Here is a 25,904-nt window from a genome sequence, read left to right as displayed (position 1 = left end):
GTATAATCATGTTCTGTCTTTCTTCATGTACTTTTTTCTTAATTTTCCACCTTTGTTTCCAGCTATGTATTTCATTCAGTGGCCAGATGGCCAACTGACCCAAGGAGAGAGGTAATAGCAAAAAACGAATAAAAAACAAAATAAACTTCTTTGCTATTTGTATATTCTTTGCTATTAGTTTCTTGTAACTGCCCTAATAAATTACCACAAATTTGGAGGTTTGAAACAACAGAAATGTATTCTCTCACAGTTCTGGAGGCCAGAAGTCTGAAATCAAGAAGTTGGCAAGGCTGCACTTCTCCATAGGCTCTAGAGGGAGAATCTTTTCCTTGCCTCTTCTACCTTCTGATGGGCTGTTGGCAGTCTGGCAATATCACTCCCATCTCTGCCTCCATCTTTATATCATCTTCTCAGTGTGTGTGTGTGTGTGTGTGAGAGAGAGAGAGAGAGAGAGAGAGAGAGAGAGAGAGAGAATTTTCCCTCTGCCTTTCACTTATAAGGACATGAGATGATGGCATTTATGGCCTACCTAGGTAACTGTGGATAATCTCATCTCAAAATCCTTAATTACATCTGCAAAGTCTCTTCCAAATAAAGTGGCATTCACTGCTTCTGGGAATTAGAATGTGGATCCTTCCTTCCTTCCTTTCCTTTCCGTTCTTTGTTTTTAATTTTATCCTACCATATTGGTAGTTACAAAATAGTTATTAAGGGTGTAAAGTACAGCATAAGAAGTATATATATAGTCAGTAATATTGTGATATCTACGTATGATGCCAATTGGGTACTGGAATTATCAGGGAACACTTTGTAAAGTATATGATTGTCTAACCACTGTGCTGTACACCTGAAACTAATACAAAATAATAATGAATGTAAACTGTAATTGAAAAAAAAATTTTTAAATTAACTTTAGCCTGTTAAGAGAGGGAAACCTAAGGGCTCCAAATGTCTAAGTAATACCTCTACTGCAATCCCTGCTATAGATATGATATTAAAATTTGAAATAAAGTGTATCACTTCTAGGTTGTTTTTTTTGAAGGGAGCTTTTCAGTTAACATAAACTTTAAAATGATGTTTTCCAAGTCAGTAAACAAAACCTTGTAAAGGATTCAAGTTTTGATATAGGCATCCCTGGTAAGAGATGGGAAAAGTGAAGATTTTAATCTTTTGCGCCTCTAAATATATTAAAGATTCTTAATGAAATGGTTTAAGTAAATATTTAGAGAAATCAAGAGCTTAGAAATAGTGTTAGATTGAATGAATATTTATTAAATGTCCGCTGTGTGCTATCAGATACTAAAAAGAAGAAGGTGGTCCCTGCCATTGTGGAATTTAGGATCAAAGTTTCTATTGAATAAATTCCTAAGAATCCTAGAACCAAGGGGAAATTAATAGTTTTAACAATTAGTTGCCATATATAGAGACCATACTGGAGGTCAGAGGAGTAGTTTTGAAGAATTCCTAATTATTAACTAATAATGAAGCAGGGAACTCTTTCACTAATAACTTTGAGGTTTTAGTGGGTTGAGAGGTATTTTGTTTTCTGAAATGATACTTATCTCTGACTAGAAATGGTAAAGATTTCTTTTCATATACCCTGTAATTAAAATGACCTGTTTCATTAAAAGTAGATCAAAGTCTATACATTGTAAATGAAAGAGTTATGGTTATAAAGAGAAATCAAATTGTTATTTTTGCTAGACTGTAAAAGAAGTTAAAAAGTAGCATAAAAATAATCTCATTTTAGGATTTTTAGGTCCTTAAAGTGCAGATAACACATTAAGAAAAGAAGTTTTAAATTTAAAATGTTTTAAAACTTAAAATCATGCTATTATACCACAAGGTCAAAGTAAAATAACAGAATAGTTGGAGAATTAATGAAGGAAAAGAAATAAATAGCCAAAGGGAAAGTTGTATGCTCAGTTCTACCTGGAGGGGAATAAAGACAAGGGAGTTCAGAATCTTGGGTTCTACTACTGGTTCTACTACTTACAGACTTCATGAAGCAATGCTTTCACATCTTTGGTTTTAGTTTACTTAACCCTAAAATAAAGATTACCTCGAACAATTTAATACTCTATTCCTTGTAGTAATCATATGTTGTAAATTTTCTTGTATTCACAGAGTGAATAGTTTACAGAAGAGTAAAAACTAAATGTGAACTGTCTTCTGATACCAAATTCTTTAGCTATTAGAAGTTAAACATTTTTGTTCTGAACCATAAAATAAAGCAACCCTGGGTCTCTATGCGGGTTCTGATTTGACTTCTTATGAAAGAGATGCAGAACAAGAAAATTAAATGAGTCTTTCTGCCTGTAGTGTTTCATGAACTTCTTTAAGATTTGGGAGTAAGGGAGGGTCACTGAAATTTAAATTATGTTTCCCTCAAAGTTGAAGTTTTTTATTGAGAAAAATGGATGTGCCAGAATGTAGAATTTATGTCCAATTTTAGCTTAACACCTTAGAAACACTTTTGTAGAAGCATTTTTAATGTGCCTAAACATTTTACTACACAAACCTTAAGCATCCAACATTGTATTCCTTTGTATCTGCTTTTGATTCTCACCAAATTATATTGAAGCCATTAGTAGTCTATATTTAATGTAAAATCTTAAGTTTTTTCATGTTTTAAATGAACTTGCATTGAAATAGGGTATAGTTTTCATTTTAATGTAAATGTTTGATTGTAGAATTACAGCAGAGGTAAACCATTCTCCGTGTGTTGGTTGTTTCTAATTTTTCAATTCTGTAAACAACAGACTTTCTCTTTTTAAAATTGTTGACTTCTTATCCTACTCTTCAATTTTAGGAGGAAAAAACCCCAAAATTATTCAGATCATGGGCAATTTTATGACCTCTTTTATATTCTTTAACTGGAGAACAATCTGATTTTAAAGCTGTGCTTAGAAATTTATCTTGTTAGAGTCCAGATAACGCTAGGTTTTGTTAGATTTATTTTTGGTAGTTTAATAGGTATGAAGTGATATCTTAAAAATATTAAAATTTAGTTAGTAGTGAAAATCCTTATTCCCAAATGCTGATTTGACCTTAAACTGTATCCTTTGATGAATGTGTGTGTTAGTCATTGTTTGCCACATAACAGATGGTAGGTAAATATTGAATTGGTTGGGTTTATGTTGTAGACATTAAGTTTTATCTATTATAATTATTGCAGGTATTGCTTACATTTGTTATCTCCTTTTAAGTTTAGATTTGTTATTTTTATTGCATGAAAGTTTATGCCTTAATTGCTCAAAATTTATCTCGTTCTACAGATGAGATAAATAATGCTATTATATTTTTTCCAATATTTTTAATGCTACTAATTCTTTATATATTTCAAATTAATCATAGTGTATTCTGTAGATATGGTTTTCTCTACATTGATATTCAGTTTTTTCTGACAATATTTTTTAAATACTGATTTTTCTATGCTTATAAGCACTTTTTAGATTTGATCATTGTTTTGGTATTTGTAGTTTCATGGTTTTTTTTTATTGTGGTAAAATATACTTAAAAAAACTATTTTAACCATTTTAAAGTATACCATTCAGTGATATTAAGTACATTCATAATGTTTTTCAGCCATCACCACTATCGTCTAGGGGTAGTCAACCTTTTTATACCTACCGCCCACTTTTGTATCTCTGTTAGTAGTAAAACTTTCTAACTGCCCACCGGTTCTATAGTAATGGTGATTTATAAAGTAGGGAAATAACTTGACTTTATAAAATTTATAAAGCAGACTTACAGCAAGGTAAAGCATATAATAATAATTACTTACCAAGTACTTTATGTCGGATTTTCGCTAAGTTTGGCAGAATAAATCTTTATAAAACAACTTACTATAGTTAAATCTTTTTATTTATACTTTGGTTGCTCCACTGCCGCCCACCATGAAAGCTGGAACGCCCACTAGTGGGCGGTAGGGACCAGGTTGACTACCACTGCTCTAGTCTCTTTACTTGATACCTTTATACTTAAACCTGAAACATGATTGTTATTAATCTGAGGTATATTGTTTAAATCTCTGAATGTCAGTTGCCCTGTCCATAGAATGAGGATGATGCCACCTCTGTTTTAGGATAGTTGTGGAGATAAAATTAGATAAGACAGTGAATTAAAAAATATATTGTGTATTATAAGGGCTTGATAAACAATAGCTCTCTTATCCTTCCCACTATAATTGGTTTTGAAGACTGGTGTAGGGCAGGTATTCCCAAGTTGTCTCTATTATTCTCCTCTCCAAAATATTCATTGTTATTTTTGCCTAATTTTCAGTAAGAAACTTGTAGGTATTGGAATAAACTTTTGTTTACTTCTTATGAAGCCCAAATTACTAGTTAGTGTCGTCCCCACCAACGCTTACTGCTAATTAGCACTGTTGCACAAAAGACCACAGAAATTTTTCTGATGCTTTACCATTTTTCCTGACATCTTTCAGATTTTTGTCTTTTAGGCCTCCTTGTTTATAAATTAGGATTTATTTTGAAGAGAGCCCTTTAGGCTTTCTTTACGTTTGGTACGTTGGGTGTTAGGACACTTACTTATTTCTGAATTCCTTGATAGATCCCCCTTAGATCAGTTACTGCTGAATAACAATACTTGAAGCAATCATCTTAACACCATTAGAAGAGAATATTTTGCTTTTCGTTTTCATTCTTCAAAGCATATACATAATTATATTTGAGGGTACCATGGTAAACATTTGCTAATTACTTAATTTTTTTAATATGTGCTAATTCACATATTAATAAAAACCTTAATACTTCTTTAGGCTACTATTGTTAATAACTATTATTGCTGAGATATATTTAATTTGGAAAGTGATGCTATTAATTTTCTCCAGGGAAACTTCTGTAGCTTTTTTTTGGGTGTGCTCTGAAAATATAGATAAGGTTCTGGAAGGAGCAGTAAATAGACTTCTAAAATACAGTGTAGTTAATAATCAAATTTTTGAGCTACCTGTTTTCTACTTAGAACTTTATCAAAGATATTTAGTTAACTCTTGAATATCACTGTGCACACTTGGCTGCAAGCAAGAACCCCTTTTAGGACCTATAATCAGACTGTTTTTGTTCTATTTAGACACTTCTCTTGATGATATAATTAAGAGTGATTTATACTTGGTTTTCATTGAAAAAAAATTGACCTTTATATTGTGCTTTAAAATATTTAGATGTAGATATAATTTTAAATTTCTTTTTCTATATTTAAGAGCCATAATAACACATTGAAGTAACCTGAGTTCTTGCTTCTGGCCATTTACAACTGCAGGGTAAATAGTATGTTGAACTTGATACAAAACAGAAATTATGAAGTTGCAATCTCATTACAATTTTGAAATAAACAAATTGATGCTAATTATTTTACTTCTAATTTCTAAGGATTAAAAATTATGACTGCCATATTACAAAAGGATTGTGTTTTTATTTGTGAGCATGTGAAGGCACAATATTTAAAATTGTGTGGCCTTTATGATCCAAACCAGAGTTCCTTTTTTTCATTGTCAGCATTTGTAGGTAGGGAAATACTATTTCTGTTCTCAATTGAAGATTTTCCCAGATTTCTGGCTATGAAGGCATATAGATACTAAGAAAGTCCAAAAAAGGTGATAAAACAGCTATATTTAGAAACCAATTATAAAAATTGAAACTAGAAAATTATGAAAAGACATTACTATCCAAATGCCTTAAAGACGTTTAAAACAAAAATGAATTCGGAGAGTGTTTTGTAATTTCATCAGTTGTTTGGCTAAATTGTAATCATATTCATTTACATTACATTAAGAATCCACTTTCCACTTCTATGTCAAGCCATTATATTATTGGATATTTAAAAGATGAATCTCACTGATGCAGAAAAATGTCTGTTTTTATTAATGATAAAAACAACCCCCCCCCAAAAAAAAAACCCAAACCGCAATTAGATTAAACTCTAAAACTAGTACATGGAAATGAGAATACTAAGATTTGCATTGTAATTCCGAAGTTTTTATTATCAGGTATTAGATCACTGTGTCTGTGTTATATAATGCTTTCATCTGGTTACTAGTAAGCATGTGCCACTGTAGAAAATGGTGTGACATCTTAATATTAAAAGTTTTAGCACATTGATTGATAAATGCTAGGAATGTGGTAAATACTTGTATTCCTGTATTTAGTACGTTTTTATATTTCAGGTCTTTTAAAATACAAACTTTTGGAAGGAAGGAAGAATACTGTATTGGTGGAAAGTAGTATCTTAGTTGCATGTTGTGATGGAATTTTGTGATTTATGTCAGTATTAGTATATTTCATACACAAATGTACCAGAATATATGCTTGTATACTTCACACATATCACATATAGCCAGCAGAATCCCAGAAGATTCTGTTATAAATCATATACTTTGCTTGTAGATTGCTTTTTTTGTTTTAAAATGATCAAAATTATTGGTGATCATTGACCAGTTACTTAATTTTTTAAAGCATTTTTCTAAATATAGAAATTATCTATGCCCCTTTCATTCCCCTACATAAAGCTGAGAAAATAAAGGTAAAGGTAATTGTTAAAGATGGAAACAAAGGATACTTTTTTTTTATTATTATTATTATTTTTTTTTAATTTTTTTACAGGGACAGAGAGTCAGATAGAGGGACAGATAGGGACAGACAGACAGGAACGGAGAGAGATGAGAAGCATCAATCAATCATCAGTTTTTTGTTCGACACCGTAGTTATTCATTGATTGCTTTCTCATATGTGCCATGACCGTGGGCCTTCAGCAGACTGAGTTACCCCCTGCTCGAGCCAGTGACCTTGGGTTCATGCTAGTGACCTTTTGGCTCAAGCCAGATGAGCCCACGTTCAAGCCGGCAACCCCAGGGTCTCGAACCTGGGTCCTTCCGCATCCCAGTCCGACGTTCTATCCACTGCGCCACCGCCTGATCAGGCGGATACTTATTTTTATAGAATAAAAAGGAGAGATAGAAAGGAATATCTTCCAATTGTTCTCTTAAAGGTATTTATTTTTACATCTTACTCTTGATAGCATTTATCTCAAGAAAAATAGAAAATTAGTCCATTTCCATTATAAAAATCACTGTATTATCACCATATTTCTAAAAAGCAAAATTCGAGATTTTAACATTAAGTTTTTTATGGCTTGAAAAATTTATTTCCCCACTTTTAGAGCAAGCAGTATTTCTTGCCTTTTAAAACCCATAAACTATTTTGAGCAATAAAAATCTGTTTTCCTTTAATGTTGTTTATATTTTAAAAATAAATTAGTTTTTGTGTTTAAAAACAAAATTAAAGTATGTTTTTTTGAGTATCCTTTTTTAAAAAACAAAACAATTTTTCTTACCTTCCTGCTACAGATAGATTTTATAACCTTTCCCCTATGAAAAGGAATATCCTTTCCCTCTTCCTTGCCGAGAATCTACTAACTAGAGACTGCAGTTATTACAGTTGTGGCCTTCAATTAAATAAAACATAGAATATTATCACTTTTTGTTTATGTGAGAGCTGGTCACACAAAAACTCAACAAATGAGGTATTAAAGGCATTACATTTTCCTGATAATTTGGCCCTATTTTGGTCTTTCTTATGGGATAAAATCATAGATGTACATTATGTTCATGTAGGCAGTATTAAAACCCCCAAAGTAAAGAAAAGACATTTCAATTAAAACTAAGAGACAAGTTGATGCAACATAAAAGTGTTTCATCTTTCATAATTGTGAGTCAGTTTCACGTCACATTGATTATGCTGGTCCGGGTAGAGCAAAACAAGTGCAGGGAAGATAGCGCCTGTGAGCTTTAGTTATTGCGCGCTGTAATTCTGCAACACTAGTTACCTACGTCAGGTAGTATGAGAACTTAGCTTTTGAGGCTCTGTGTATGAGCTACACGTGAGTACATTGAGCATCCAGTGCTTCTGATCTTTAAACTTTTTTTATCTTTTGACATTCTAGATCAGGGCAGGAAGTAAAGCTGTGTCAGTGTTGGACATTTTTTAATCTGTCTCCCTCACACGTGTTTTCTCTCCTTTTCCCATTCTGGAGTGTGACTCTAAAAGTGTGTTTTATTGAACCAAGATAGAGCAATAGAAGTAAAGAGGTATATTGGCATAACTGAAGTTTTTTGTTTCTCTTTTCATGTAATTTATCTATTTTCATTACTTCTGCAGTAAGAGTCTATACTTGCTTTAGCTTTATGTATTAAGTTGGTTACAGATGGGTGGAAGTGAATAGGTATAACCTTAATTAAAAGCATAAGCAATAATATCTGTTTCAGAGAAGTACTAGTTTCATTTTTGTTGAGTAGTAGTGGAGTTTACTTTTATAGTGTATTTAAGTTTTCTAAAGTTTTTCTGTCTGTCTCATGATAAGGGCACAATAAGGTGTTTTTACCAGTAGATGTGGGGCTTGGAGTCCTATTTTTCTCTGTTAGTTTGAAAATCAGGACCGGAAGCAGGAGCTAAGAAAGTAAAGATTTTCCATAAATAATTGACTACACAGTATATTTAGTGGAACTCGTTATTTCAGACTAAAATTGGGACCCAGCTTTACGTGATTATTTTCCCTTAACTCTAAAGTTCAAAGTTTCACTTATTTGCATTATTAAAGTAGCTTCAGAGAATTGAGTTTTCCTTTAAATTAATGATAATACAGATAGTTGTGAAAGTATTTAATTAATATTTCAATTGTTATATTTAAAGTGATTCTGTGTGTCTGTGTTAACAGTTATGTAAATGTTCCACATTGAAAGCAGGTTAGATGTTCTAACTTACTGACTTGGTAGGCTAGTTTTTATTATTAAAAAATCTAACCCGAATCCTAAAAAACAATTGTTCTAGTTATCAGCACATAGCTCTTACTGTTAAATGTTTAATATGTTAGGCACTATAGTAACCATGTTTTAAGTACAGCAGAAATGGTTCTATGTATTGGCTTTTGCAAGGTATTATAAAAATCATTGTGTATACCTATCTTGACTTGGTGCAGCATGTCAATTTTGAAAATCCATGTGCAAGTTTGAGATTTTGAGATTGGAACTCACGTGGAAAGCTTGGGGTAGCACAATATTTTAAAAATTATTCTCTGATGGCCTGAATGATAATGCCTTAAGAGTATATAAAGCTTTGAATTCTCCTTCCTTTTTAAACAGACTGTGAAGACTGCTGAGAGACACTTGCAATCCAGTCGCACAAGTGTAATAAAGAAATCTTGATCCTCATGGAAGAAGAACAAGATTTACCAGAACAACCAGTAAGTATTTCCTTTAACAATTTAGAGTTGATTGTAGAAAAGCTAATCCTAAGAGATTTTAAATATTATTCAGTTATCGTACAGATTCCAAATTAGAAATAAAAATAAGGAAAAGACTCCTTAGACTTGTAAGAAAATAATTTTATATGTTCTTAAATGCATATTTTGCTAACAATGCTAGGAGTTCTGCTTAGAAAATTCAGCATTAGAAAGTAAGTATTGTATTTGGAAATGTCATTTTAAAAAAATCAATGGATATTTCCCTTTAGAACACTTGCTAGGTCTGATCTTTGGCCTGGGGAGCTATCAGGGAAGGGCAGAGCAATTGGCATCCTTGTTGGTGAGATTGCAGCAGGATGTGCTGTGGGTCTCAGTCAGTTGTGGGACAGATCAGAAAAGAAAAGAAGGGGAAAAAAAGAAAGCAAAAATAAAAAGGATAGTCTTACAGTTTTTAGAAAATGAAATAGTACATCTATTTACCAAACAGCATACACCACTTCTGACAGAAATTTTAGTTTTATCTCTACCTAGATTTCCCTACTGACCTGATTTTTAAAGAAGTTGTAGTAGTTGAAGAAAGTATAATCTGACCATTAGTTAATTCTTAAAAAAATAAGATCCTAGAGACTAGGCTGAATTTTTAATTTGTTTTAAGTATTTATTATAAATAAATAAAATCATTTTAAATGTTCACAAGTGATACAGATTTATTGCCTTGCCATGGCTTTTTTTGTTTGTTTGTTTGTTTTGTCTGTTTTCAATTCTTAGCATTTCAAAAAGGAAAACAAGAATAGCCATTCTCTTAAGATAGTTCTATATTAAAATATTGTTTCCTTTTATCTTTAGTTTCTTTTTCCGAAGGTAGATAATACTGATTCAGTTTGCAATCCTGAGTGACCCTCTTGTATTTCATGTTAAAAGAGAATATAGAATGGTACATGTTTACCTTTTTTTAAGAAAATTTTGAATTTTGAAAGCAGGTACTAGGGATGTTTTTCATGTTCCAGATGTATTCTTTACATTACAGAATAATAGACACCAGCTTCCATTTAAATATTAGTCCTTTAATATGTTTTTAACATTTTTCTTTATGTTGAGAAATTTATACTGATGATTGATTACTTTGCCTTTTTTTTTTTTTTTTTTTTTTTTTAGCCCTTTCATTTAAGTATAAAAGTAGGAAGGCATAAGCAGTTGGTAAAACAACCTTTTGAAGTATCTGAAATGCCATTTTCTATCCCTGGTGAGACATTAATAATCAGGGAAATGTAGGGTTAAAAATCATTCTCGGCAGTGTATCTGGATATACACTGTAGAACAAATAGCTGAATTAGGGATGCTAGATGTACGAAAGAAAATTACGTTACTGAGTTTTTAATGTAGTAAAAAGTCTAGTCATAGTTTCAAAAGGGTTGTTGAAATAGGTACTGTTGTTAGTTACTCCTTACCTATTTAAGGTAGTGAGAATTGAGACTGACCTGCTGGCAAGTCATCTTTTTCTGCTCTACTTCATTTTCTTGTCATTCTTACTCAATTTCTGTAACATAACATAAAAAACCTGATTGATGTTCCAGAGGAAGGTAAGAAATTAAAGCACTCTAAAAAGAAATTTTTTGCTGACTATAAATGGTGATTGTATTGGGGCATTATTTTCTTATTGATTTGTGCCTGGGTCTTAATTTATAAAGGTGACTGAGTGACAACACTGAGCGTTAGTGCCATTTGAAAGAAAAGTTTAATGTTAATCACTGTTCCCTTAGAAATTAGAAGTATGGCGTTTCACACGGGGCCTGGGCCAGGGGAAGGGAGCGGGGAGAAGCACCAGTTTTGATCACCAGGCAGAAAAAAGCTAGGAGAGTGCACAGGCCACACACAGCCTTTATAGGGTTTCCACAGGCAAAGCAGGGTAAACAGTTTAGGATTAGCTAGTTTGAATAATTCCAGAGGGGATTTGGGGTATAGGGGCTTGTCACTAGGTGTCTGCTATCCATCCTGCCCTGAGTTAATTTAGAGTAGGGGAAATATTGACTTGTGTGTGAATTAGATAAAGGAGGTGTTTCAAAGTGTGGGCTCAGGGGAGACATAAACAACTTTGGCTCTGTGATTAATGGATGCCAAATAAATAAATACGGACTCTTAAGAAAACATAAAACACTTATTAATTTAAAAATAATTAGGAGAGTAAATATCAGCCTTTGAGGTCACCATTTACCTGACTCAGTCTTTTTCTCCCAGTCTTTGTTTTTTTCCACTACTCTGAAGCAGCTCGTATTTTGTCCAAATTAGAACTCCTTTGAAGAGTGAAAGGGAACACTAACCGGACTCAGTTTGGAATAAGAGGTATAATCCAAGACTAGTTCTGGCAGACTAGAAGCACTTAAAAAACTCCTTTATGGCTCTCAGGAGTGGTCTCTGAACTCAAGTTTTGAAAAGATATTATATATACATATATCATATATATATATATGAAAAAATATTAGAATGTATATATCTAACTCATACACATCATTTTATTTGTTCATGCATACTGGGGTTGTTTTCACTTTTTGGTTATATTGAGTAATGCTTTTATGAACATTCATGCACAGATTTTTGTGTGGACATATGTTTCATTTCTCTTGGTTATATAGGAGTATATATCTTGCATATATTGATATATCTAGGAGTGGAATTGCTATATTGTGTGGTAGCTCTGTGTTTAACCTTTTGAGAACTAGTTGTAAAGTAGCTATACTGTTTTACATTCTGTCAATTTCTGGATTACATTATTTGAACCTGTGCTTCTGTAATCCAGTGAAATACGGCTGTATATCTAAATTAGTTTACTTGCCTCTGTTGCCAAGGTAGCACAAGCTTCCTATCCCTGACTTATATAGGGACATAATTGTCCACATTAAGGCAAACAGTATCTGAAATGTTAAATTTAATCATATTCAATAGCTATATTCCTGTTTGTTTAAAATTATTTAGCAGCATTTCTGCCTTCTTTTGTTAGCTGGAAATACCTTTTTTTTTTTTTTTTTTACAGAGACAGAGAGTCAGATAGATAGGGACAGACAGACAGGAACAGAGAGAGATGAGAAGCATCATTCATTAGTTTTTCATTGCAACACCTTAGTTGTTCATTGATTGCTTTCTCATATGTGCCTTGACCGTGGAGCTACAGCAGACTGAATAACTCCTTGCTGGAGCCAGCATCCTTGGGTCCAAGCTGGTGAGCTTTTTGCTCAAGCCAGATGAGCCTGCACTCAAGCTGGCGACCTTGGGGTCTCGAACCTGGGTCCTCCGCATCCCAGTCCGATGCTCTATCCACTGCTCCACTGCCTGGTCAGGCCTGGAAATACTTTTAACTATTCATAATTTGTATGGCTAAGCATACTAAACATGTTTCTACTATAACCCCTATTCTAACCAGAGAGCTCTCTAAAATCAGGTTCTTTTGTAATATGAAAGCAGAGCAATCCGTTAGTATGTTAGACATCAATTTTTTATTTGTAGATTAAACTGTTTCAATGTAAATGCTTTTTACCTCAGAAGGAATTGGAAAAGATGAAAATCTGGAGGAAAAAATAGAATAGCGTGAGGAATATTTTTTTAATTACTGGTACCCTAATAAGAATTTATTTTTGGTATATAAGTAATTTTTTTTTTTTTTTTGTATTTTTCTGAAGCTGGAAATGGGGAGAGACAGTCAGACAGACTCCCGCATGCGCCCTACTGGGATCCACCTGGCACGCCCACCAGGGGCGATGCTCTGCCCTTCCAGGGCGTCGCTCTTCTGTGACCAGAGCCACTCTAGCGCCTGGGGCAGAGGCCAAGGAGCCATCCCCAGCGCCCGGGCCATCTTTGCTCCAATGGAGCCTTGGCTGCGGGAGGGGATGAGAGAGACAGAGAGGAAGGAGGGGGCGGGGGTGGTGAAGCAAATGGGCGCTTCTCCTATGTGCCCTGGCCAGGAATCGAACCCGGGTCCCCCGCATGCCAGGCTGACGCTCTACCTCTGAGCCAACCGGCCAGGGCCGGTATATAAGTAATTTAAGTTTAAAGACATTTCTATTAAATAAATTTTGAGTAGATCAGTGGTTTTCAGTAATTCTTTTTTTTTTTTTTTTAATATTTTATTGATTTTTTAGAGAGAGAGGAGTCAGAGAGAGAGAGACAGAGAGAGAGAGAAAGGGGAGGAGCAGGAAGCTTCGACTCCCATATGTGCCTTGACCGGGCAAGCCCAAGGTTTCGAACCGGCGACCTCAGTGTTCCAGGTCGACGCTTTATCCCGATCAGTGGTTTTCAACGGCTGTCTGCCAGAAATTTTATGCTGGTCTGTGAAAGAGTTAACCACCCTGATGTTGTATAAAGATTATCTGCAGACAACTACTGGTCCACCGGAAATTTTGCACGTGTCACAAAATTTCTGGCAGACCACTTTTCTGTGAACCAGTGGTTGAAAACCACTGTAGTAGATGATTTCAAGAATTCCATATTTATGGAATATCATGTTTGATGATATAATTATGTATGTTAAAATTTAAAACCCACTAGTTTTTATCCCAGTTTGGATATTTTATCCTGGTAACTATTTTATCTTGAGTAAAAATTCGATAAACATTTTGCCTTGAATCTGATACTTTTTTTTTCATTCAAAAGGAAACGTGAAAAAGAAGTTCATCTCTAACTCAAAAATACTATAAGGATTAATTAAATAAATCTAAGCAAAACAAGCCAGTTACTGTGAAATTTATTAATATTAGCCTGGTATTTGAATAGCTAGATTATTTTAAAAACAGATCGCTACATTATTCCTTTGTGTATTTATTTTTGCAGGTTAAAAAAGTGAAGATGCAAGAATCTGGAGAGCAAACTTTAAGGTATGTACAGTTGACTTTATTTTTAATGATCTACTTAAAGTTTTTCACATGCTGATGATGAGCGTGATTCAGGTTGACCACCCTCTTGGTTTTTTAACCTGTCTTTACATTTTGAAATTACTTGATTTATTCTTTTATTCATTCATTATTTATTCAACAGTATGTACCAAACTCATGTTATCTATCAGAGCCTGTGCTACATGGAGGAGACACAATGGTGAATATTCTGTAGTCAAATGTACAGAATATGAAATGGGAAGAATAAGCAGAAGTAAGGGAAATTCAAGAGATTTGGCATTAATTACCAAGTGAATGTGGGATGCCTCAGTCATTAGTTCCATTCGCCTTATAGAAAAGAGGCAGCTTCTATGCACCTCATACCCTGGCTTCCACAATACCACGTATTTTAGTTTTTCACAGTTCTTATCTCCTCTCATTTGTCCACCAACCATATCATCCAGTATTTGCATCACCTCTAACATCTTAATTTCCCTCATGCTACTCTTTTACTACCACACATTACACTCCAGTTCATTTATTCTACTGCCACACTGTCCATCTGTCTTACTCTGCACTTCCAAGGAAGTGATCTTCATGTTTTCACTGTTAGCCATTGACCCTTCTCTCAAAAAGACTTTAGTATCTTTCTTACGCTCCTTAAATGATAAGATCTGTTACTTGACTCAGTCCCTTGCAAATAGTCTTAACTTCTTCCTCTTTTCCTCTGTGTTGTATTTTCCTAGCAACCTGTGCTTCCCAACAACCCTGGTTAAACTCAACTCTCTACCTATTCCATACTGATTTCCAATCATCTGAACATTGTGAGAGAAAAACGTAAAACTGCTGACTGACCTCAGTTTTCATTCATGATTACATCTCAAGCAGGCACTTAGACTATTTTGGTGGTCCAACCACCTTTCCTGGTGTGTTTTATTTCCCAGTCTCTAAAATTATCTTTCTTCCCTCTTCTCTTTTTCTCATCTGAGGGAAAATTGTGTGAACATTCAGAATATACCAGGGGGAAAAAACTTTATTGATACTATACTTGAATATTAGAGGTTTGCTCAGAAGTGATATGAAAGCTTTAAGAATTTTGGTGCTATGGATTTTTTAATACAAGTAAAATTTCTTTAAAAAGTTTTTTTCTGTGTAGAAACTACTCTTAGCCAGTCTGATCTTTCTGGATATATGGAGCCTCTAGTAGAATGTCCTCCATTTCTCCTTGGAGTGTAGAACAGCAAAGCAGATTGCTTTCTAGGGAACATGAATGTGAGAAGGATGCCTGGACTGGGGAGAAGTTGTAATACAATAATACTACCTATAGTTATATTATTGCACCTATTCTGTTCTGATCTCTGCTCTAAGTACTTTTTATACATTAACTCATTAATCTCTATAACAACCCTGTGAGGTAGGTTCTATTATTACCCCTTATTGACAGTTGAAGAACTAGAGGACAAAGAAGTTCAGTGACTTGCCTAAAGTTATGAAACTAGATTTGGCAGAATGGAGTCCGAACTCAAGCAGTCTGGCTATAGAATCTGCAGTCCTAAAGATTATGCTATACTGCCCTGGCCGGTTGGCTCAGTGGTAGAGCGTCGGCCTGGCGTGCAGGAGTCCCGGGTTCGATTCCTGGCCAGGGCACACAGGAGAAGTGTCCATCTGCTTCTCCACCCCTCCCCCTCTCCTTCCTCTCTGTCTCTCTCTTCCCCTCCCGCAGCCGAGGCTCCATTGGAGCAAAAGATGGCCCGGGCGCTGGGGATGGCTCCTTGGCCTCTGCCCCAAGCGCTAGAGTGGCTCTGGTCGCCACAGAGCGATGCCCAGGATGGGCAGAGCATCGCCCCCTGGTGGGCGTGCCGGGTGGATCCCGGTCGGGCGCATGCGGGAGTCTGTCTGACTGCCTCCCCGTTTCCAGCTTCAGAAAAATACAAAAAAAAAAAAAAAAAAAAAGATTATGCTATACTGGTAGTTGAGGGAATAAATTGGTAGTGGAAATTAAGGTAGAAGGAAGAGGAAGGATATTGTGAGTGATGAAAGTCAGTATAACCTCCATACCAGAACTTCAGTGAGAATCTTCCTGACGTTAATGCGTCTAACATAATGACTTGCCCTCCCAGTTTACATAATTTGCCTTTCTCTCTTCATTTTCTATATAAGTTAAACAAGAAAAAGTAAAGATGTTGCTCAGTCTTGGATATAATAACAAATATAAAATTGCCTTTTTTTTTAATTTGGGGAGAAAAGAAATACAGTAGAATGAGCCATTTTAAGGTTCAGAACCTCTTGGAAGCAAGCGTGTATAACTTGAAAAAACTCAAGTTATTATGAGAACCATTGTCTTAAAGGCATTTTGAAGTGTGGAATTTTTCCTTTACCACATTGTCTTTTGAGAAAATTTGACTTGCTTCTGGCTAAGCTGGAATTTCTGAGTGATATAAAACCTGAAGGGGCTTAGGGATATGAGAAAGAACATTAGAATGCTGTGGGTACTACCCAGGCCATAGCTCTTCAGGTAGCTGCTAAAAACCAAGAATAAGGATATCATGAAGACTTACTCTGCCTCTTTATTGTATAGCCTCAGAAGAAATGGGTTTGATTTAATTACTTTTAGCAATGCAGTACATCAGTCAGGGGCTAATGTATTCACTTTGGTTTTCCTAGTCAAGTAAGCGCCCCTGAAGTCAATGATCAGAAACCTGAAACTTCAAGCCTTGCTTCAAACCTTACTATGTCAGAAGAAAGTAAGTACCATATTCTGTGCATGACAGCTGCGGTATTCCTATAAACTAGCTGGTGTTGTTTTTTTGTAATTGGTTTTCACCGATTGCCTTGTTTGTCTCAGAATTCCCAGAAACCTTTCCTTTCCCTGTGTGTCTGTGTGTTCATACATAAGGATCTTGCTTTTCAAGTTTGCTTCTGAGCATACCTGAGAGCTTAGGTTGCTGAAGGAATAAGGTAGAGATCAGTTGGTATTAACCTTCAGCTCTTTTCCATAACCCTCACATTCTAGCTTCTTTACTGTCTAAAAGTCTCTAAATCCATTATTAGAAGAGTGAGGTATTTTCTACTCCATAGTCTTTCTAAATTTCTGGTATCCAAGCTGTATTCTGTAATTTAGTTTGAAAGACTATACAGTGAGATATGTAATTTTCCCACTTCGTTTTTGAAATGTTCTAACTTTTTACCTGGTGATATCTTTCTTTTAGTTATGACGTGCACCGATTACATCCCTCGCTCATCCAATGATTATACCTCACAAATGTATTCCACAAAGTAAGTTGACTAATTATTTAAAAATCTATATGCTTTTTCTCTAGGTTCATTGTAAAATACAACTTGATCTAACTTAAGTTGACATTTAACTTATTTTCACCTCTTTTGTTCTCTCTGTTCCTACTTCAGTTTTTTTATTCCCTCCAAATATGAAGTCTATGTAATATCTTTTTCAAAAGTAGTTGGTTGCCTGGAATAGATAGATCACTGATACCTGGAAGCTTGCTCTAAATGAATGGGCACTGAAAATGGGAATACTGTTAGTGATCATAGCATATCGCTGATTGACTTCTGATTATTTTCTCTTTCCTTTACCTTAATAGACAGATCAATAAAAACAACTCAAGCCTGTGATTTTTTTAGCCTAATCTATCTATGTTCAGTTTCTTCTAGTACTTTGGTCGGCAAACTGCGGCTCGCAAGCCACATGCGGCTCTTTGGCCCCTTGAGTGTTTAGCGAAGGCCAGCTTAGGAGTACCCTAATTAATAACAATGTACCTACCTATACAGTTTAAGTTTTAAAAATTTGACTCGGAAATTTCAATCATTATACTGTTGATATTTGGCTCTCTTGACAAATGAGTTTGCCGACCACTGTAAGTAGGCTTGAAGTCAGATGGTTTTAGTGCATTGAAGTCACTAAGAGGCAACATTTTGAGCTCTCAGGGGTTAAGATCAGCATTTAAGATCCACCAACTGGCCCTGGCCAGCTGGCTCAGTGAATAGAGCGTTGACCCAGCGTGTGGACTTCTCGGGTTCAATCCCTGGTCAGGGCACACATGAGAAGCAACCATCTGCTTATCTTCTCCCTCCCTCTCTCCCTTTTTTCTCCTCCTCTGGCAGCAGTGGCTCGATTGGTTCCAGCGTCAGTCCTGGGCACTGAGGATAGCTCGATTGATTTGAGCATTGGCCTCAAACAGGGGTTGCTAGGTGGATTCCAATCAGGGCTTATGCGGGAGTCTGTCTCTTCCCAGGTTTTATTAGTTACCTGGTTCCTGGCTTATAAGCTTGATCTTGTGCTATTGGGGCCCAGTCCTACTCCCTGTTTTCTAATGTAGTTGCTTGCCTTTTCTCTACTAGCCTTCATCTTCTTTTCCAAACCCTACTTTTCCTCTTAGAACTTTAGTTTGGCCCAGAGGACTGGATAGAAAATGAGAACCAGTTGTGAATCCTATTCTATCCAATTGTCTGTTATTTAGGGTTGTTGTTTTTTTAGGGTTTTATTCTATATGTAGACATAGGGCATACACAAGTTTAATCCATCCTTCTATCTCACAAAAGGCCATAAATATAGCTTACCACAAATGTTATATAGCATAGTAATTAGACCTTGAGAGCATATTTGGAAATATGAAATTTTCCATAAAATTGTTTCTTAGGTAGGATGTAGTAGAACCTGAAAAGGAAATACTAGCTCTACTTATTGACCACAGTAAGAGACATTTTGTGGAAGGTTAGTCTCTTCATTGCTGATTCTTTGCAGTTAATGATATTAGCTATTTCCCCTATTTTTCGTTACTGAAATAAATGACACACACAAATTTTTGTTTCCTTGAACTTTTCTAGACCTTATGCACATATCCTCTCAGTTCCTGTTTCGGAAACTGCTTATCCTGGGCAGACTCAGTACCAAACACTACAGCAGTCTCAACCGTATGCTGTCTACCCTCAGGCAACCCAAACGTATGGACTACCTCCTTTTGGTAAGGCATCCTATTATAAGCAGTTTCTAAAAATTGTTGATTTTTATTCCCCAGAAACTTTGATCTTTCCCCAAAAAGCAAGTATAGCTTATCAGGAAATAGAGAGATGAGTTGTTCTTTGCAGAGCACCTACTCAGTTACAGGTGTGATAGAAGTTGGATATGCAACTTTCCAGCATTATATTTGATACATGTAATACAAGAATCATAATTTTTGGTACTTGTTTTTTGCCAAAATTAGCTACCAAAATTTCCTAGGTACTAAGTCCTGATTGTAAGTGGAAAATCTTTGAGGAATTACTATTGATTTTACGTACTTTATATAAAGTATGGTGCCTTGGTTAGGTAAGCATAATAAATATATTTTGAGGTGGCCAGTTTCTTGCTAAAGCCAGGTAATCTAAATATCCAGATAGAATATGACTTATAATGGGGGAAATCCCCAATTTTGTACAACCTTATGTGCATAAGGAAAGTTTTGTTCTTTGGTTTTAGGTATCTTTGACATTAACTATAAGTTAGAATGATTTTACTAGAAGATAGTTTGAGATTCTTTGGACACTTAATATTTGCAAATTTTTTTCTGTGAGTGTAAATCAAGAGATACAGTGTGCTTTTTACCTTTCCCTGCTTTCCTAGAACTGGTGTCAGAAAATTGAGAGAATATGGTATTATTTTAAAATATACAATATGTTACAAAATTCTATCTCTGTAGCCTTTACTGAAACTAGCTGGGAATTAGAAAAATCTTCCAAACGGATTGCCACAGATTATGGATATATTAGTATTGCCTGCTTTTGGTTTGTACATTGCTACTTTTCTTGGACCATTTGGCTAATATTTTATGGTAGTGACAGCCTTCTTACTTTTAGGCATTCTTTGGCTTCTGATAACAACTAGAAACAAAAATTGGGGGTTATGTTTCAGAATAGTAGTTGTTCGTAACTTCACGAGAGAAGAGAAACAGAAATGCTCTTGTTTCCCCATTTGTAGCCCATGCCTCCATGCCTGCCAATTTCAAGTAGTACAGTAAAATCTTCCGTTTGTGATATATTTGACTAGCCAAGACTGGGCAGTCTTTTTGGAAGCAGAACTCTCTGTGATTATGTTTGTGTTCTTTCTATTTGTATATATTAACGCTGAATTTTTATTAGCTGGCTAATAAATAGGCTAGCAAGTATAAATGAAGTATTTTCACATTTTTTAAACTGTTTTGGTTTAAATTTATTAGCAAGTCTAAAGCCCTTTATGATATTGTTGAACAGTTGATCATTCTTATTGTTCAATGTTAAATAAATCTTCTATTATATCTCCACACTTAAATTATGGAGTATCTAACAAGTACCTGTAGTGCCATGTACCTGTAGGTCCTAGATGTTATGCTATCTTCTGTGATGACTGCATTAAAGAAAACAAGAAAATTCTGTAAAATAGATTAATCCTTGTTAAACACTTAAGGAAACAGTGTTTATATTGTGAAGAAATATTGGTTATAACAGGCTCTTATATTAATATGTTTTTGTTTAATAGTTGGGGGCCAGATAGACTTATTTTATAAATTCATCTATCTGTAATTCAGAGAGAGGTAATCATTAGTTTAATTTGACTTTAAGTAATGTTTGAGATTCATTGGAGAGAGATTTAGGTTGGGGAAATATGAATAATAGACATAGCATATTCTCATTATTTATAAAGGATATTATAAAGATTTGTTTGGAAATATATATATATATATATATATTAGTGTGAGAGAGACAGGCAGGAAGGGAGAGAGATGAGAAGCATCATCTCATAGTTGCATCATTCTCATACATGCCTTGACCAGGGTGGGGAGCTCCAGCTGAGCTAGTGACCCCCTTGCTCAAGCCAGCAACCTTTGGGCTTAAGCCAGCAACCATGGGTCACGTCTAGGATCCCATGCTCAAGCTGGAGACCCTGTGCTCAAGCTGGTGAGCTTGCGCTCAAGCCAGGTGAGCCTGTGCTCAAGCCAGTGACCTTGGGATTTTGAATCTGGGTCTTCAGCATCCCAGTTTGATGCTCTAGCCACTGTACCATTACTGGTCAAAGTAATTTATTTCTTACTTTTAATTGATACTTCAGCCTGACCTGTGGTGGCGCAGTGGATAAAGCATTGACCTGGAACGCTGAGGTCGCCAGTTCGAAACCGTGGACTTGCCTGGTCAAGGCACATATGGGAAGCAACTATGAGTTGATGTTAACCTGCTCCTCTACCCCACCTCTCTCTCTCTCTCTCTCTCTCTCTCTCTCTCTCTCTCTCTCTTTCTCTCTCTTTCTCTTTCTCTGCCCCCCCCTTTCTAAAATGAATAAATAAAAATCTCTAATTGATACTTCACAGATAGTACTTTTTAAAGTGACTGTTTTTAAGACATTTTCTTATGTTTCAGCATGGTTTTTTTTTATATGTCTTCGTTTAAATATAGAACACTTCGTTTCTTTCTTCTTGTGAAGATTTTGGAAATTTTTTAATCTTAATGCTGCCTATTAGCACTAAAACTAGATTGGCCAGTCTGTTATTTTACTTCAGATGTAAAAGGGTTTCAGAGAATCTCATTGTAATAATATTGTCTGATATGTATCGAGTGCTTACTTATACCAAGCAGTATACTAAGAATAAGTCCTTCACACTTTACATTATTGTCTTATTTAATCCTCTGAACAGTCCTAAGAAGTAAGTATTAGCATTATCCTTTTTTATAGATAAGGAAACAGGCTTAGAAGGATTAAGTAACTAGCCTGAAGTTATACAATTAGTAGATGCCTAGGATTAGAATTGAACCCAGGTCTGTTTAACTCTAGAAGTACTCATAGTTTAGGTTAACGACTTAACAGGTGTGCCACAAGAATTTTTAACTCATGTAATGCCTGACTATTTAGTTAGTGGAACTGACTTCTTTTCCTTTAGATTGTCAAATAAAGAAATGACAACAGCCCTGGCCATTGGCGCAGTGGATGGAGCATCATCCCAGAGTGCTGAGGTCACTGATTTGATCCTGGGGTCACCAGCTGGATCCCAGGGTTGCTGGCTCAACTCTGGGGTCACAGGTTTGAGCCCCAGTCAGGGCATGTATGAGAGGCAGTCAGTGGGTACACAACTAGGTGAAACAGGTTGATGCTTCTCTCTCTCTCCTCTTTCTCTCTTTCTCCTTTCCCCCTTACCCCCTTCATCTCTCTCAGGAAATCAGTGGGGGTGGGAGAGAAATGACAATATCCATGGCCAGGTGGCTCAGTGGATAAAGACTTGTTCCTGTGCACCGAGGTCTCAGGTTGGATCCCCGGTCAGGGCATGTACGAGAAACAATCAGTGAGTGCACACTAAATGAAATAAGTGCAACAACGAGTTGATGCTTCTCTCTCTCTCTCTCTCTCTCTCTCTCTCACTCACTCACTCTCTCCCTCTCCCTTTCTCTCTCTCTCCCTCTCTCCCTTCCTCCCTCTCTCCTTCTCTTCCCCTTCTCAAATCAATGAAAAATTTTTAAGGAAAGAAAAATGACAACAGTCAACACAATAGCTGGCCAGTTGAGAACATCCTATCTTGAACCATATATATATATATATAAAAGTTGCATCTTTTTTATCATGTTCCATAATAAGGTTGCATTTGATTGGTTAATTTTTGGTTCCAGAAATCCTTACATATAAGTATAGGCACTTGATGTTTTAAAAAGTCATTCTGGAGCAAAAAGGGTAGGTATTTGTTTTTTGTAAATCAATCAAGATTATACCTTTTTTTATGTGTCAGATCAACAAAAAATATATTCTTTGGTATGCCACAGAATTTTAGTAATTAGTTTATGTGTGCCAGGAGATATTAAAGGATGAAAATTGCTAGTATAGGCCTATATGGAAAAGATAGTCTCAGAGTCCAGTTTGAAATTTAGAAGTTTACTCTTCTTGAAGAAAGGAGGAAAGACTAGAGGATATCTAAGAAGACTCTAAGTAATGTTTAAAAGTAAAGGAATAGTGGTCATATTCTTTTCAGAGTTATATAGGAATGTGGTGGGATGGCAGAAAGAGGAGAGTTTAACTTCCAGTGAGACCTGAATGTGTGAGGGAAAGGGTTGTCATTTAGTTTTAGGGGCTTGGAAAGACTGCCTTAGCTGCCACTGTTCTTCTTTTAAAAGAACTTGAATATGAGATGGAGATTTGACTATACATAAAGCCTTAAGGATGTTCATACAATTTCCCTTAGTAATTTTACTTCTAGGAATTTATCCTATGGAATTATTATAGATAACCTCAAACTTTACTAACTACAATATTCATTGCAGCATTATTTATAATAGCAAAAGATTGGATACAATGTCCATATTCAATGGAAAGGTTTGTGTTCAATTATAGTGTATCCACAGAATGGAAAACTATAGCCATTATAAGTCACATTCCTAAAGAATATTTAGCATCTTGAAAAAACAGATTAATTGAAAAAAGCAATATGTAAAGCTAAAAATACTATGTAAAATCCCTAGTTAGTATTTTCTTAAAATATATACATAAAGACTAATTTGGAAGAAAAAATGTGAAATTAACAGTACAGGCAGTATACAGACTTATCTCAGTTACCCTAGAACCATGCAAAGTGGAACTGCCTGTATTTTTTGTGTGGTGAGACTATGTGAATTTTTTTCCTTATGTTCTATATTTTCCTAATTTTCTGTAATATACATCTATTTACTTTATAATTAGGATAAGTACTCAGATTAAATTACTTAGTATTAATAACAGATCATCCCAGTGAGTTTCTAAATCAACAAACCAGGATATTCTTCCATGTGTTTTTTTTTTCTTCTAGTATTAACATGTCCTTCAATTTCTAACCAAACTCATCTCTAAAGATCCACTACTCTGATATGTGTTACTATAAACCAAACTGCTCAGATTAGTTTGGTTATTGACTAACCCATAGTGACACATATTTATGCTCAGAGACTTGGGTAAAGTTTACGATAAGACCCCGGTGTGGGGCAGCAAAAGGATAATACTCCGAGACAGACTTCCTTTCCCATTATTAGCCAGAACTGTTGCTCCACATTAGTCTTTTTGTGCTTAACATGACTTGAGAAGCTTTGTAGTTGTAGGCATAGAGCAGCTGACTAGTAGTCAGGAAACCAGGATTTGGTCTCATCATTTGCTGTGGGTGGTAGTGCTCTACAGTCAAATCATACTGCCTATTACTTGGAATTTTTGGAAGGGTGCTTTTACAGGAAGAGGTTTATATGCTTAAAGAGCAGGGCTACAGTAATGTTGGAGGCAGTGTTCATATTATCTTTTATTCCTCTAGTCTTCATAAAATAATTATATATTACATATCTACTTCATGTTTCTGGCCCAAAATATTCAAAACTATTTCCCTACTTGTCTTGAACATTTTCCCTTCATTTTTGACCTTATACAAAGGACCAGTTTATAGACATTTTACATTTTGAAACTTTAAAAAAATACTAAATGAGACTACCAAACTTTCTCAGTTAATACCATTTTTACTAATAAGGTAGTATTTTAGTACAGTCTAATAATAGACATGTTCACAAATCCAACACCTCTGGTTCAGAACCTATTTAGAAATAACTCACATTGATCACAATAAGTTTGAAAATTATGACATTGGAATAGTGATTCATTTACTAGAAATTGTGATAACACCGAGAATCATGGTGCTAATAAATTTCACATCATAAATGTTTAAAAAATAATACTCTCAAATATTTTTTATTGTTGAAAATGAGACATAGCACAAACTCAGCTGTATCTGTGGCTAACCTGGACAAGATTTTTTAAAGGATCACAAATTGGGGTGGGGGGCCAATCTTCCTAATTCATGCTAGCTGTTGATACTCCTCAGTCTCCTCAAATAAGTCATTTCATGTATTTCACGGTGAGAAAAGAATATGACTTTTTTTTTTAATGCTTTGAATTTGGGCCAAGGCAATTACCATGCCCCATTGCAACCTTTTAAGATTTGTGTATCTCCCTTTACTATTCTTTTATTTATTTTTCAACAAATTTTACAGATTCAAGTTGCTCTAAGATATCAGTGCACTGGTGAAGCAGAGGTTCTTGTTATTAAAGCATTATATTTCTATAAATTCCTTATCAGATTAGGAGTAAATGGAATGAATTCATGTTGACTTGAAGCTGTGGCTGATGTTGGTATTGACTTCTTATCTGGAATGTGTTTCACTGATGAATCTCTTGAACCAAATTATTAGTTTCAGTTACACTGATTCAGCAACTGTAGCTATTCAGAACATAGTGAACAACCAGACAGTAAGGTTTTTTATAAACAGACTTTGCCTAGCCAAATTATCACAAAAACTATTCACTCATAAAGGACATCCTTAGGCTCTCATGTAGAAGCAAAGCTTTCTTTATGATTTCCTAGTTTACTACAAATGAAAATGGAGACATACAACCAGAGACAGTAGGTTGTCAAGAAGTAACATTGACCCTGGCCAGTTTGCTTAGGCCTGGCATGTGGATGTCCTGGGTTCGATTCCTGGCCAGGACACATAGGAGAAGCACCCATCTGCTTCTCTACGCTTCCCCCTCTCCTTTCTCTCTGTCTCTCTTCCCCTCCTGCAGCCAAGGCTGTATTGGAGCAAAGTTGACCTGGGCACTGAGGATAGCTCCATGGCCTCCACCTCAAGTGCTAGAATGGCTCCAGTTGCAATGGAGCAATGCCCCAGATGGGCAGAGCATCACCCCCTGGTGGGCTTGCCGGGTGGATCCCAGTCGGGTGCATGCAGGAGTCTATCTGCCTCCCTGCTTCTCACTTCAGGGAAAAAAAAAAAAAA

The 25,904-nt window shown here is 35.4% G+C and overlaps 1 protein-coding gene across 5 annotated transcripts in view; it reads left to right on the top strand.

Annotated features, from left to right (window-relative positions):
• Positions 1–25,904, top strand: part of EYA3 (EYA transcriptional coactivator and phosphatase 3) — a 101,540-nt gene that overhangs the window by 28,996 nt on the left and 46,640 nt on the right. For all 5 annotated transcript variants that reach the window (XM_066375595.1, XM_066375593.1, XM_066375591.1 and 2 more), the window contains exons 2-6: positions 9,155–9,255; positions 14,074–14,117; positions 16,779–16,858; positions 17,324–17,390; positions 18,957–19,093. In XM_066375595.1, coding sequence (XP_066231692.1) covers positions 9,223–9,255; positions 14,074–14,117; positions 16,779–16,858; positions 17,324–17,390; positions 18,957–19,093 — 361 coding nt within the window. In that variant the 5' untranslated portion in view covers positions 9,155–9,222. The remainder of the gene's footprint in view (positions 1–9,154; positions 9,256–14,073; positions 14,118–16,778; positions 16,859–17,323; positions 17,391–18,956; positions 19,094–25,904) is intronic.

The sequence above is a fragment of the Saccopteryx leptura genome, chromosome 3 (genome assembly GCF_036850995.1).
Source record: "Saccopteryx leptura isolate mSacLep1 chromosome 3, mSacLep1_pri_phased_curated, whole genome shotgun sequence".
In the NCBI taxonomy this organism is placed as follows: Eukaryota; Metazoa; Chordata; class Mammalia; order Chiroptera; family Emballonuridae; genus Saccopteryx; species Saccopteryx leptura.
The sequence above is the reverse complement of the archived record's forward strand: the minus strand, read 5'-3'. Positions and strand labels throughout refer to the sequence as shown.